Consider the following 14,876-nt stretch of genomic DNA (forward strand, 5'->3'; position numbering starts at 1 on the left):
AAAAAATGACTAAAGTTAAAGTGATCAACTATGGAAATATGTTTGCAGTCACAGTACTTTAGAGGAGGTTTTAGATCCATGCTGCCTTTTTCTGTGCTGAATTCTCGGTAAATTTGTACCATCATGGGTGAAATCCTGGCCCCACTGAAGTAAAATGGAGTTTTGCCATTGACTTCAAGAGGGTCAAGATTTCACCCTTTGTTTCCAGTTTGTGCTGTTGATTCTCCTCCCCTCTCTTCTGGGCTTTATTCTAGTACAATTGTTATAATCCATGAGAGGACCAGACAGTACTCTGCTAAATGCCAGAACATCACTTTCCATCCTTGGCTTAGTCTTGGACAAAAGAACAGGACAGAAGGGAAAAATAACAGAGACATTTACTCTGAAATCTGATTCCTCTAAAATGTTGTTTTGATTATCCCAAATAACCAAAGTTGTGACAAGATTCTGAAAGTGCTGTTTGTTCACTATTGCCTTCCCCTAAAACTCAATTCTGTAATAAACTCTACCCCTTGGCTTTTAAGAATGTGTAGACAGATGGAGAGTAACAGTTCAACACATTTCACTTTCATCTCTTCTCTGTGTGTGCAACAGGAAAGGGTACAAGGGATAAATCCGGAAGACAGTGTCAAAGCCATATCACAACCTCCTGGCCGACAGATGTTGTTAGAATCCATTCTGTAAATGAAAAAATAATTCATAGATACTAGTAACAGACTGTGTTTGAGTGATGCTGCTTTGTTTTTCTCTTGGATTTAAGGAAATAGATGATGCTGTAGATCATATTTTTCTTCACAGTAACTCTTCAAAAGAGATGGCTAGGAGTAAGGAAACTGCCATTATCCGGAACTGCATGCCATCAGATACATCTCGCTGCTCACCTAGAAGAATCTTCCAAGCAATGATACAACCCCTGACAAAAACAAGGCTCCAGAGTGGAGAGGCAGAGGGGTAGCATTCCTACAGCCAGCAGATCACTCTCCCGACCCTCCTATGCTGTTCTTGTGCCCAGTTCCTTTCTCTCCCACTCCCACGTCTCCTCTTATTCTTACACCCCTGCAAGGTGTCGCCACTGCCCCTCCGCGCTCCAGCCTGCCTCTCCCCCTTCTCCTGCCCTTGCCTCTGCCCGCCCCTTGTCCTGCTCTTTCTGCTGCCCCACACCTGTATGCTACTGTCTCTCTCCGCTCTTCTCCCTCCCTGCCTTTGACCCTTCCCCTCCTGCTGCCCCGCTCAGCAACTCTTCCCCAGCGCAATAAGACACCGCAGCCTTCTGGGGACCGAGGGGCAGGCAAAGGGAGTTTCACAGACTAAGGTGTGAAGGTGCCGATCGCCCCCGCCTTCCCCCTCCTTGCATTGACGGACAGCGCCTGAGCCCATGCCCCTGCAGGGGGAACGCGCCCCTCATTCTCCTTGGGCAGAGAAAGGAGCGATCCCAGGGAGCGGCCGATGCGGGAGAGAACCTGGTCCACCACCACGGGGCGCGTGGGAACGGGGGGAGCCCGGGGAGGGGCTGGAGGAAGGTACCGAAGCGGGGGGCGGGTAGAGAGCTCAGCTCCTGTGCCCCGGGGGCAGCGGCGGCGCTGCAAAGCGAAGCGGGGGAGGGGGCGGCTGGCGTCAAGCGCTGACCAGCCTCTGAGACGGCCGCGCCCCTCCCCGCCCGGCGGGATAAAGGCACCGGCCCCTGGCGCTCGCTCGCAGACAACCGGCGGCGGCGGGAGCCAGGGGCCGAGCGGCGGCGAAGCGAGCGGGAGGTGCGAGCGCAGGGTCCCGCCGGGCGGCACCATGCGCTCGGCCGCCAGCCCCGGGCCCTCGTGGGGAGACGCGCCGGCGGCCGGGAACGGCAGCCAGTGGCGGCGGGCGGCGGGGAGCAGCCCCAGCCCGGCGCCCGGCTCCGCCGCCCCCAACGCGAGCCGCGCGGCCGGCTGGGACCCCTACGGGCGGGACGAGGAGCTGGCCAAGCTGGAGATCGCCGTGCTGGCGCTGACCTTCGCGGCGGCGCTGCTGGGCAACGGCCTCGTGCTGGTGGCGCTGCGCCGCACGGCCCGCAAGGCCTCGCGCATGCACCTCTTCATCCGCCACCTCAGCCTGGCCGACCTGGCCGTGGCCTTCTTCCAGGTGCTGCCGCAGCTGTGCTGGGAGGTGACCTTCCGCTTCCACGGGCCCGACGGGCTGTGCCGCGTGGTGAAGCACCTGCAGGTCTTCGGCATGTTCGCCTCGGCCTACCTGCTGGTGGCCATGACGGCCGACCGCTACGTGGCCGTGTGCCACCCGCTGCAGACCCTGCGCCAGCCCGCCCGCCGCCCGCACGCCATGGTGGCGGCCGCCTGGGCGCTCAGCCTGCTGCTCAGCACCCCGCAGTACTTCATCTTCTCCCTCAGCGAGGTGGAGCGCGGCTCGCAGGTCTACGACTGCTGGGCGCACTTCGTGCAGCCCTGGGGGCCCCGCGCCTACGTCACCTGGATCACCGGCGGCATCTTCGTGGCGCCCGTGCTGGTCCTGGCCACCTGCTACGGCTTCATCTGCGGCCACCTCTGGCGCAACATCCGCGGCAAGACCCGCCGGCGCGGGGAAGGGGGCGGCGAGGCCCGCCGCAAGCCCGGGGCGGTGGCGGTGGCCGCGGCGGCGGCTGGGCCCCCCGGCGGCGCCTTCCGCAGGGGGCTTCTGCCCACCCCGTGTGTCAGCAGCGTCAAGACCATCTCCCGGGCCAAGATCCGCACCGTCAAGATGACCTTCGTGATCGTCTCGGCGTACATCGCCTGCTGGGCGCCCTTCTTCACTGTCCAGATGTGGTCCGTCTGGGACCCGCAGTTCTCCTGGATCGGTAGGTGAAGGGGAGGCGCAGGTGTCCAGCCTCTGCTCTGATTTACCTTGCTGCCACTCCGGAGTGACTCCGTACTCACACCGAAGTAACTCAGAAAAGATTCTGAGGGAGAGATGTAAAGTACTTCCCCTGCCTTCTGCTGTGGGTGTGTTTGGGGAGCAGAGGGAAAATCCAGACCAAAGATTATCTCTTTAGACTATAATGGGGAAATGAGTTAGTTTCACTCAGAGCAATAAACCCTGCCTTTTTTACAATTAATAGTTTGCCCTTGATAGTTGCTGTTATGACCCTGCAGGCTCTGACAAGGAAACCCATCTGTTTCAGTTGTTCTTGAGGAACAATTTGAATAATGGGGCTTTTGATTTTAAGCAACTCTCCCTGGTAAAACAAATGTGGAGTTCTGCTGAAAAACTGATGGCACGATTTGTCTCCACCTCAATTATTTCTTTAGGGAAACGTTGAATAAAAATCATCATGTTTCTGAAAAAGTTTTACATAAACTAAAGGATTACTTGTGTTTATATTGCATGTATGAGTTAAGTAACTTGCAAATAACCACAGGAATGTTTTCTCACTTACTGTTTTACTTTTGCTACTGAGTGACAGACATAATGCTCTGGTGCAATAATTAATGAAATGCAGCTGCTACCCTGGAAAGCCTTCTCCTGTCAGTCTTGTATGCATTTCAGTTTTGCCACTTACCTGCATTCAAATAGATTAAAAGGAGAAAATAAATAACTAATCTGGGGATTCCATTTCATTGTAAAGTTTGTGTCTGGAAGGGGTGTAAACCTAGAGCCTGATCCTGCTCTCACTGAAGTAAATGAGAGCAAAATCAGACCCTTTAGAGATCTAGGGAAGATTCTACAGTATACCACAGCTAGGTAACCTTGAGGGGCTAAATCATACAGTACATGGACAGATACCCCTGACTTCAGTGAGTGTGTTCCATGAATAAGAACTGCAGGACTGGATGCAATGCCTTGCTGTCTTGCTTGGGTTAGATCAAAACACAATGTTCAACTGATACGAGCAAATCTTTTTGAACTCCATACTATTACAAATGTGGTGGTTTTTTTGTTTGTTTTAACGTGATTGTTCTAAACTATTGGTTCTCAAACTGGAGGTCGTGACCTGGTTATGTGGGGAGTCACAAGCTCCAACCCCAGCGCGTGGCTGCGAACTGTGAGCCCCGACCCCTGCACCGGGCTGTGAGCCCTGACCATGAGCCTTGACCCTTGGGTGCAGCTGTGGGACTGTGAGCCACGACCCCAACCCTGGCCAGGAGCGGGGCTGCGAGCCACAAGTCTCAGCCCCTGCGCTGGCCTGCAACCACAAGCCCCAACCCTGATGCGGGGTTGCGAGTCCCAACCCTGACCTCCATGGGGGACTGTGGGGCCGCGAGCCCTGACCCCAACCCTGGCCAGGAGCGGGGCTGTGAGCTCTGGCCAGGCGCTGGGCTGCAGGGCAGTACCGGGTTTACAATGGCGCCAGTGGCGCCTTGGGGCGGGCCCACATTCAAAAGGGGCTCCGGCCCAGCCCACTCACTTGCGCTGCGCCCAGAGCAGCTGGCTCCTCTACACCCCCTGGCTTCTCCCCCCACCATTTGCTCCACTCAGTTGGCCAGCCCAGGGCTTCTCTCCAACCCCTGTCCCTGCCTGCCAGTTCCTCCCCACCCCATGACCCACAAGCGCCACCGGGAAGATCAGCTGTTTAGCATGCGCAGCAGCCCTCATCAGCTCTTCGGCTGGCTGCGGCCAATCATTGGTTTGGCGCAAAGTCTCCCACCTATCAGCTGTTTCGTCTGCGGCTGCTGAAGCTCCCACCTTCCACTGCAGGCAGATGTGAGCCCTTTTAATTTTCAGGGCAGAGGGAACTAGGCTAGGGGGACAAGCAGCCAGGGCAAGGCAGCTTCTGTGCTAGCTGTGGAGGGGTGGGGGAGATGGGGTGTGGGCAGCTTCTTGGCAGGGGGCTGGGAGGAGACAGGTGGGCAGCTTCTCGGCTGGCTGCAGGAGGGTAATGGGGGGAGTACGGGTCAGGGGGTTTCTCGAGGACCAAGCCAGCCGTTCTCAGCCCACTCTGGTGTCTCCTCCAATACCTGTGCCCCACTCCAGCCAGGAGAAACCAGATGCAGACCCCCTTAGTGCTGGGCAGGGGGACAAATCAAAGGACATGGCTCTTTAAGAAAAGCTTGCCCTTGTGTCTGATGAGCGAACTTGGGCTGGGGCCAGCAGCTCACCCCCTCCCAGTGCTCCGTCCAGCCAGTTGGGTGTGCCTGGCTATGGCCAAAGGTGAGATGGGCTTCACTGCAGCCCCAACCACAAATGAGTAGCCTCCCCCAGCCTGGACCCTGCCTGTGCCCGGACCCCTCCCATATGGGCTCTGGGAACTCCCAACCCCTACGGTTCTGACCCAGGTCCTGGGATCTGCATCCCTTCCCCTGTGCATGGAGGGACAGGAGGGGGCAACACACCAGTACTTCTAGTCGCATCCTCCCTGCAGGCTCTTCTCCCTGGCCTGCTCTCATGCCTGACAAAATAACGCTTGCCCAGCTCAAAGCTGTTTTCTCCCTTTCTCTCCCCCTCCCTCCCCCAGATCAAGCCTGCCTGAGGGGCTTTTCCTCCCAGAGAGGAAGTTTATTCCCCCGCCCCCCAGATCAACATCCCCTCCTCCCCGTGTCAGGAAGTATTGATTTCCTTTCCCTGGATCCACACTCCCCCCTCCAGCTCACAGGGAATTCCTTCGATTGCATTCCCCCCCCTGCATCAGCTTCAAGTCAGGAGATGCTGCCTTGCTTCACCTTGGAACACCTGAGCTCATCTCAGGCTGTAGCAGCCCAGAGGAGGAATCAACTCCCTCTTCCCCCTTGCCTTTGGCTATGGTTCCACGAGGGGCTCCCCTCCCACAAAAGTTGCAGAGCGTGTGAGGGAGTCGGGGGTGGGCTGCAGCCCTGGGGACTGGGAGGAGCTGGAGCCACACAACAGCCATACAGCAGGATGAATGAATGGGACATTTCTATGCTGGGCTGTTGAATTAAATTTCTCTCTGTGTCAGGGCGGGCAGTTTCTGGGCTGGCCGCAGGGGGTGGGGTTAGGGGGAGACAGAGCTGCTTTGAGTGTGTGGGTGGGAGTGGGAGCTAGACCGAGCCGATAGGAGATGGGGAGCAGAGAGAGAGCCGGGAAAAGGGACACAGGTGGAGAGCAAGAAGTGGGAAACATCAGGAAGGGGAGATACCAATGGTAGACACACATTCAATAACTAGAATGAAAGTGTATAAATATGCTGAAAATAGCTTCCCCTCAAAACTGGGAGAGCACCCCTCCAGCACACACACTTTGCCCTTAAGGCAGGAAGGGGCAGAAAGGAGTGAGCAGCAGTTGGGAGGCATTGGGGGGGGTTGGCAGGCAGGAGGCATTCAGGGGTGTCGAGGGGGATAGGGCAAAGCGAGGGCAGGAAGAGGTTGAGTGGGGGTGGGGCTTTGGGGGAGGGGGCGGAGCCAGGATGGGGCACCAACCAGCAAAACCAAAAGTGCGCACCTATGCCGTGACCCCTTTCTCCCATCCACTGCTTGCTCTTCTTGGCCAGCAGCAGGCTCCTCTCTGCCACTGCCAGTCCGGGCTAGTGACTGTCCACTTCGGGCTCCCTGGGGGCAGGGGGTGCCTCTCCCTGTGGCTCTGCGGAAGCAGCAGGCTGGGGACGTTGGTGGCTCCCCCACCCCCTCATACAAGCAAATGCCTCCTCTGCCATGGGCAGCACCAGTGCCAGGTGGGTAGGGCTGGGTGGGGCCCCAGGACTGCTCTGTGCTCCCGAGCTTCAGCTGTCCTGCCCCCTAGCACTGTGCTGGGAGGGGGAATCCCTGCTCTGTGCCAGCTCAGCAGGGCCTGGGGGCAGGGCTTGGGGGAGTGGGGGAGGTTTGTGTGTTTTGCGGTGCTGGGCAGTGGGGGTCTGTTGTGGGGTTGTTATGTAGATGTGGTGGTGGGGCTGTGGGGAAGGACACTGGGCAGTGGAGGTCGGGGAGATCTGTGCGTGTTGGAGCACTAGGAAGTGTTGGGTTCTGGGCAGTTGGGTGATGGGCTGAGGGTGGGGTGCGCTGGGCAGGGGTGATGATGTGGGGGGGGCTGGGTATAGGGAGTCGGGGGGGCACTGGGGGTTGTGTGGCACGGCATGGGCCCACCCCCATGGTTGCAGGAGCACGCGTTTCTAAATGGTGTCCTCACACTGGGCGAGGTGGGACTGCCCCTGCCTTGCTATGCCCCATTGCCCCTGACCAGCCCCTTGCTCCGGGGACTGACTTCCCCACCCCATGTTCCATTGCCTCCATGGGGGCACACAAATATGTTTGGTGCTGGGCCCACAAAAGATTAATCCTGCCTTGTTGCGGGGCTGCGAGCCTCAGCACCGGCCAGGCGCGGTGTTGTGATCCCCAACCCCAACCAGGAGCGGGGCTGTGAGCCCCGAGCTGGGGCATCCAAGATGCTGTGAGCCCGGACCCCTGTACTGGGGTTGTCAGGTGGAGCCTGGCCATGCTGAGGGTTATCAGCCAGGAGCTCCGCCGGGCACAAAGTTGTTAACCCCCAGCCCTGCCACACACAGGGTTGTCAGCCCCAAGCCCTGCCACCTGCTGGGAGCCCGACCAGGCACTTGGTTGTGAGCCACCATCCCCACCAGGTGCGGATCTCAGAGCCCCAAGCTCCTCCAGCCCAGCTCCACCCCCAACTCTACTCCACCTCCAGCTCTGCTCCACCTCCAAAGAAAGGGCGCCAAATAGAAGTTTGCCCAGGGCGCCATTTTTCCTATAGCTGGCCCTGGTACTGAGACAACATTAGAGGGCTTGATTCTTTAGCAGCTGAACAAGTACTTTATTAATTAACAATCAGACTCACAAGTGCAAACTTACTCCTGAAAATAATGGCCACCTGTACTGCTAAAACCGCTAAAAAATGAAAGTATCTCGAGTCTTACATTAAACTTGGTTTTACCAGTATCATCACCTCTGATATTGAAAAACCGCAATGCGTCATTGGCGGTGAAGTTTTGTCTGCTGAATCAATGAAACCATGCAAACTGCAGCGACATCTTGGCACTAGACATTCTGAGCATAAAAATCAAAACATGGATTTTTTCAAACGCAGAGAAGACCCAACAAAGGCAGCCAGGCCTGATGCTGATGGAAGTTTCCGACAGCAAACGTCCTCAGTTCTGGAGGCCTCTTACGTTGTGCCACTATGAACTGTCCGTACCAAAGCGCCGCGTACAGCAGGTGAGGCGCTTATTCTGCCAGCAGGCAAGGAGATTGTGGCACTCATGGTTGGCAATGATACTGCCAAAAAACTGAATATGCTCTCTACGTCTAATGATACCGTGAAACGCAGAATAAGTGAGATGTCTAAAGACATCAAAAAACAAATTGTGCACGAAATTAAACATTCTGCTTTCAGTATGTTCAGCCTGCAACTTGATAAAACCACTGATGTTACTCACTGCGCACAACTGATAGCATTCGTACGGTGTGTAAATACCGGGGATGTTAAGGATGAGTTCTTACTCTGTGAACAACTTGAAACAACCACAACAGCACAGGCCATTTTCAATAAGGTGAATGCCTTTTTTCAAAAGCAATGGCATTGAGTGGAAAAACCTTTGTGGTATCTGTACTGATGGTGCTCCAGCAATCATGGGTGCACGGTCTGGCTTTCAGCAGAAGGTAAAGTGTGTCTCACCTAATGTGATTGTCACTCATTGTGGAATCCATCGTCAAGTCCTAGCTGCAAAGACATTGCCAATATGCTTTAATGCTGTGGTGGATGTTGTTATACGATCAGTGAACTACATTAAAGCTCATGCTCTGAATAGTCGTCTCTTCTGAGAGCTCTGCAATGAAATGGGTGGTGAATATGAAGTTCTGCTTTTCCACACTCAAGGCCAATGGCTTTCTAGGGGATGTGCATTAAAGCGCATTTTTGTACTTTGTGAAGAGATGGCAGAGTTTTTCCTGCGAAAACAGAAACAAGAGCTGAACAAAATGTTCAATGACAAGAAATGGCTTCTCTGCTTGGCATACCTAGTTGATATCTTTGGTAGCCTTAAAGATCTCAATCTTAAAGATCTCAATCTGTCACTTCAGGGAAAATGTTGAACATTAATAGACCTGACTAATAAAATCAAAGCCTTCCAGATGAAGTTGGATCTGTGGTGCAGGAAGCTGGACACAGACAGATATGGCATGTTTCCGACACTTTCCTCGTTCAGCGAGGAGGAGGAAGTTAACATTGATAGTGCTCTCAAGTCAGCGATCAGTGAATATTTGAGAGCCCTTCATGAAGAGTTCTCACACTACTTCCCAGTGCTACCAGAAGCACTCCATTCCCTGGTGAAGAACCCTTTCAGTGTGACAGCTGAGCAGTTACCTACTGACGATATTCACGCACAGGAACAGTTTGTCGACATGATCAATGATGATGAAGTGAAAGCAAAATTCACACAGCTGTCTCTAAACCAGTTCTGGTGCTCAGTTGCAAGTGAATACCCACTGGTGTCTGAAATGGCCCTGAGAGTACTTCTGCCATTTCCCACTACCTACGAATGCGAGAGTGGATTCTCCAGCCTTCTCACAATAAAGACAAAATCTTGAAACCGGCTTGATGTGAAGGACGACATCAGATGCGCCCTTTCTAAAACAACACCAAAAATAAAACTTCTTCTGTTAAACAGCATCATCCATCTCACTGATTTTTTGGCTGCTTCAGGTCATTAATTGCAGTCAAGTATTAAAATAAAAATTCTACTTAAAAATAACTTTTCCACTTATATTTAATTTGATAAAAATGTGTTTTAATCTTAATTTAAAAGCAGTGAGAAAAGGTAAATTCATTTTAAGCAATAGGGTTTAAATTTAGTATTTAACATAGAGTTAAATATTAAAAATGTGTTTTTAATTTCTAAGGGGGGGTTGCACTCAGAGGCTTGGTGTTCGAAAGGGATCACCAATACAAAAAGTTTGAGAACCACTACCCTAGAGTAACCAGGAAGGCTGCCAACCATCTTGTATGCCTGCTTGAAAGTTCTGTGATGACTTAAATGTTTGCCTTGTAATACTTCTACCTTTTGAAAAACATAGAAAAAGAAGAGAATTTTGCATTTCCCAGGTGTTCACGGTGTGTCTGACACTTCAGCTATCTGTACACAGCCAAGGAAAATATCAAAGTATCATCAGCCTAAAAAAAGTGCTAAGCTCAAATGTTTTACAAAAGCTTTTAGAGATTATAAATTTGCTGTTTGTAAACAATCAGCTCTTCTGGAAGGAAATGGTCACATTTGCTTTCTGATTTAATAAAAGGTAAATGGTTATGATTAAAACATTTGCTGAATTAATTTGAACAAACATAATTTAGTAAAATGTTTCCCCAAAATTCAAAACTCTAGATGTGCTTTTTGTTTTTAAATTAAAAAGTCTATTCCAGAAATACCACAGTGAATTCATTTTGCCCTTGCTATGGATAAAATTCTGGAAGTAATTTTCATTCATTATAATGTACGCATACATATATATATGTAAAAACATGTAAAGTGAAAGCTGGAAGCCACAAACTTTAGATGATGATACTATATTGTACTTTTGTATTTCAGACTGTCATTGACAATAGTGGGAACTTTGATTACACAAGAAATGTGGGATTGAGTTCAATCACAATACGTACCATAGTTGATCAAATATAAATAGAATTGAAGGTTTGAGGCAGACTAATATAATTTTGATTTCAAAAGGAGAAAAAAAAACCTGTCAGGACATTTCACTTGTTAAATAGAGAGATTAATATGAAGAGACATTCTAAAAATCTTGTAGAACTGTACAACACAGTGAATATATCGCTGTGGAGACTTAATATTCATAAAGTGAGGCCACTTTTAATTGAATATACTAAGTACTTGAAAGAGTCTGACAATTTAATTAAACTAGTAGAGATAAGAGGATGAATTTTTTTCTATGACAAAGTTTAGTTGAAGGAAAAAAACAGAGCATCTTTCTCTGATCTCTAGCATTATGGACCTGATTCAAAGTCTTTCTATTGACTTCAATGGACTTTGGATCAGGGCCTATATACATTTTGGAAGAAAAAACTTAGGGTGAAATCCTGGCCTTGCTGAAGCTAGTGTTTTGCCAATTATGTCAATTTCACTCTTACCTAATCAAATTTGGACTTCAGGTTTGGGATTTAAGGCTCCTGTCCAGCAAAGCACTTACTTAGGCTATGGCTACACTAGAGAGCTGCAGCTGCGTCGCTGTAAGATCTCTAGTGTACTCACTTTAAAATGACGGGAATTAATCCCCGCCCCCAACAAGCTGCAGTAGCTATATCGGCAGGAGAAGCTGTCCCACCAACATAGTGCTGTCCATCCCGGCACTTAGGTCAGTGTAATTTATGTCGCTCAGGGTGGTGGCTAATTCATAGCCCTGAGCGACATGAGTATTACCAGCATAAGTGGTAGGGTATGCATAGCCTCAGTGTCAATGGAACTGCTGACACTTACAGGTTAACATGTGCTGAAGTGCTTTGTTGTCTTGGGTTCTTAGATCCCAAACCAGAAGTAATTAATCTTTACTCAGATAAAAGTCCAGTTAACTTCAGTCGGAGTTTTACCTGACTAAGGACTTCCTGATTGTGTCCTTGGGATGATTTGAAGGATCTATCTGTACAACTGCTGAATTGTGGTTGATATGAAGTGGTTACTGTGAAAATTGCTGAATCAGCTTTGTTGTATCCACTGTGGGCTAGGAGGGCTGTGTCACTTCCTCCTCATATCTGGTCTAGGAGGGTCATAGAACTCAAGGACTCTATTCAGGTGATAACAACTTGGAAGAATGGATGAGCTCTGGTCTAAAGGAGAAACAGTTTTACGTTCCCTCTCTGAGGGGAGGGGGAACTGGAAAAAAATGGAAATTTACCAGGTGCAGAGCAAAGGAAGCCAGGTGACCAGTTAGGGCTTTAAATAAAGACTTACAGGGGAGGAAGGAAGGGCATGGGTAGCCTAGGTCAGAGGACTAGCTGAGGGGAGAATACTCCATGTGTCAGCATGCAAGTAACAGAAGGATGCTGGACAGTCCCTGACTCCAGCCCAAAGAATGATCTGGAGTGGTGAGGAAACTGAGGAAGGGAAGTGCATGAAGTTTATTATTTTTGTATGGATCTGTGTATTTCTCATATGATTAAGTGAAGAGCAGCAGCATTGTAGAACTCTGGATTGTATGTCTGTGTTATATGTAACACTTTCCACATGATGGCCCGTTGGAGAGGTAAACTAGAAGTCTCTCACCTTTGGTGAGATTATGGGAGAGATGTGTGTAAGAGATGGGGGAGCCTGAGGAGTTCATACTGTTTACAGGGGCTGGGTAGGGTGTCATGAGTTCACAGCTCTCCAGATGGAGTGTAAGAGAGCGGGTCTTCATTCTAACAATGTGCCTGGGGATCCCAAGACTGGGACAGTGCTTGGGTTTATAACACCTGGGGATCCAGAAGCTGGATTCCCCCACAACAATCTGAAGGGCCGCCAATAGAGGGCACCCAACCAGACCAGTGACAGCATTTATTACAGTGTTAAATGTCTGTTGTTGTTCAGTTCCAGGATTGCTTTTCTCATTTCTGTTCAACAATTAACATAAAAAAAATCAAATGGTTAATGAAGAAATTGACTGTATGTTGGCAATGGTCCTTTAATTCTGCTACTAAAACAGTATACTTTTTTTTTTAAAATAGATTCTGAAAACACTGTCATTACAGTCACTGCTCTGTTGGCCAGTCTGAACAGTTGTTGCAATCCATGGATCTACATGTTCTTTAGTGGACACCTCCTGCAAGACTGTATACAGAGCTTCCCTTGCTGTCAAAAAATAAAACAAAAGCTGAGTAAAGAAGATTCTGACAGAGTTAGCAGAAGACAGACTTCTTTTACCAACAACAGAAGCCCAACAAACAGTTTGGATGTGTGGAGGGGTTCACCCAAATAATCAAAATCTACCAAATTCATCCCCATTCCAACCTGAGCCAGTTACACAGAAGAGACAGGTCTTCTTCAAATGCAATAACAGCACTTGTGAGTATCATAGTGTGGCACTTCAAGCTTGTCAAGGCACTAGTCATGAACAATTAACTACAGCAGTAGCCATATCATGAAATGTACCATATTGCTAAATAAACTATTTTGAACTGCTGTAAATTATTTTATGAAAAGTATTAATGACATACAAAGCAGTGGAATGTGGGCAGTTGCTCTGGAAAGAGTACTAATGACCATAGTTTTTCTAAAGTTAACTTTATTTTTTGTTTATAAAATAATTAACACTTCGTTTGCATGGTCATAATTTTAATTGAGACACTGCTTCATGGTTGCCAACTGAAGTGTACTGACATCTAACCATAATTCATCATCATAACTACTCTTAAAGTGTGCCAGTATCCCACTACAACTTATGCTTTGCTGTGTGTTATTCCTATAGCATCTGAGTACTTTAATAACACATTTTCATGAAAGCTTGGTTTTGAAGGTCCTTGAACAAATTTTGCTGTTTGTTAGAAGTCCTAAGAATCTCTTAAAAGGACAACGTTGAGGCTAGTGATCCTAAAATGAGACCTATCATTTTCATGTGGTTTTGGAGGCACACCTATCACACTGTCATTCTGTTCTACCTGTCTGCTCCATTCTTTTGGGCACATCAGGTATGGAAGTTTTCAGTAATTTTGCTGGTGATATGCAGGACTCCGATTTGAATTTCCAGCATGCTCTTGAGAATGAAAAATCAAGCAGAGTGGAAGAGCAGTGGTATATTTATAAATATACTTGCATCACATGCATGCTCATACCTCTGATCAGAAACAAATTCCCTCTGTTGTTGGTAGGTCAAAATAAAGAGGATTTGGGATTTAACAAGACTGAGCCCTAGTTATTGTTTGGCTAGTTAAATATTGGGCATGTTGACCCTAAATATGCTTTTCATTCAGAGCAAGATTGGGCCCAATATCTCTCTAAGCATTCAAAAGGGGAAATAATAGAAATAATTGGAACTGCATTCTAATTAAGCTATATTCTGCCTCCACAGTACTAATGGAGCTTCCATCCATTTCAGTAATAGTTTTGCAAAGAATGAGGGCAGACTATGTCCTGAAAGAGAAAAGATTGATTTCATGCATTGCTAGCCCTATAGAAAATGATAGCTATTTCTTCAGGAACAAAAATATGGGGAAAAAAGCCTACAACATTAAAATGGTATATTGTACTTTTTATGTTTTCTTTTTAATGTGCATTTAAAAGCCGAAAGGACCAAAGTTTGTACACAGTTGTACATAAAACATATAGATATGAGTAAATGTATGCGAACCTGTTGATAAAATTTGGTCCAAATCTATGTATGTATGTATTGGAGGACTCTGTGTGTGTGTGTGTGTAAAATGTGTGTATATATACACACAGTGTGTACTGCATAAGCATCAGATACATATTTAGGTTGCATATGTCTCATATGAAGATGCTATTCTTTGACTAATTTTATGTTTTTGTTAATATTACTATCTTTGTACATGACATCTATGCAACTAGGTGTGCTTATAACATTTTATCAAAGGTTATTAGCCTGAATTTTTCTATAATGATATACATTAAAATAGACAAGACAAATAAAAACTTTGAAATAATCTTAATGAAAAGTTGGGCAATGAACGGCATAAAATATAAACAAATTATGGCTCAAAATTTTAGCAGAGTCTTTTAGTTGTTTTCCAAGTATGCTACAAAATCTATGCCTAAATTTTGGTGATTTCCCATGCAGCTGTATTTCATAAGTGCTATGTAGTTCTTGTGACTGATTTGATAAAACTGCATAGGACAGGATTTGAGATTCCAAACATTTTGTAATTATTACTTTGAGTTTCTTCTTTTGCTTAAACAAATTTTTTTTTTCAGAGTGAAAATTAAGGTGTTCTGTACAGATACAAAAGTGCTTCTTAATAGTTGGTTGAAGTTAATGTTAGGGTAAGATTTTCGTGTGCTAATGAACAATTTCTTG

General features: G+C 48.4%; 1 protein-coding gene across 1 annotated transcript; it reads left to right on the forward strand.

Moving 5' to 3' along the window:
- The first annotated feature begins 1,782 nt into the window (after window positions 1–1,782).
- AVPR1A (arginine vasopressin receptor 1A) lies at window positions 1,783–12,824 on the forward strand. Its single transcript, XM_077807755.1, has 2 exons — window positions 1,783–2,821; window positions 12,574–12,824. The coding sequence occupies exons 1-2, from the start codon at window positions 1,783–1,785 to the stop codon at window positions 12,822–12,824; spliced, it is 1,290 nt and encodes a 429-aa protein (XP_077663881.1).
- The last annotated feature ends 2,052 nt before the right edge of the window (window positions 12,825–14,876 follow it).

This window comes from Eretmochelys imbricata, chromosome 1 (assembly GCF_965152235.1).
Source record: "Eretmochelys imbricata isolate rEreImb1 chromosome 1, rEreImb1.hap1, whole genome shotgun sequence".
In the NCBI taxonomy this organism is placed as follows: domain Eukaryota; kingdom Metazoa; phylum Chordata; order Testudines; family Cheloniidae; genus Eretmochelys; species Eretmochelys imbricata.

Bases quoted from the DNA above. Each gene is read 5' to 3' on its own strand.
- AVPR1A (XM_077807755.1), top strand. From the start codon at position 1,783: ATGCGCTCGGCCGCCAGCCCCGGGCCCTCGTGGGGAGACGCGCCGGCG. The intron at 2,822-12,573 runs GTAGGTGAAGGG...TTTTTAAAATAG, and splicing joins CCCGCAGTTCTCCTGGATCG to ATTCTGAAAACACTGTCATT.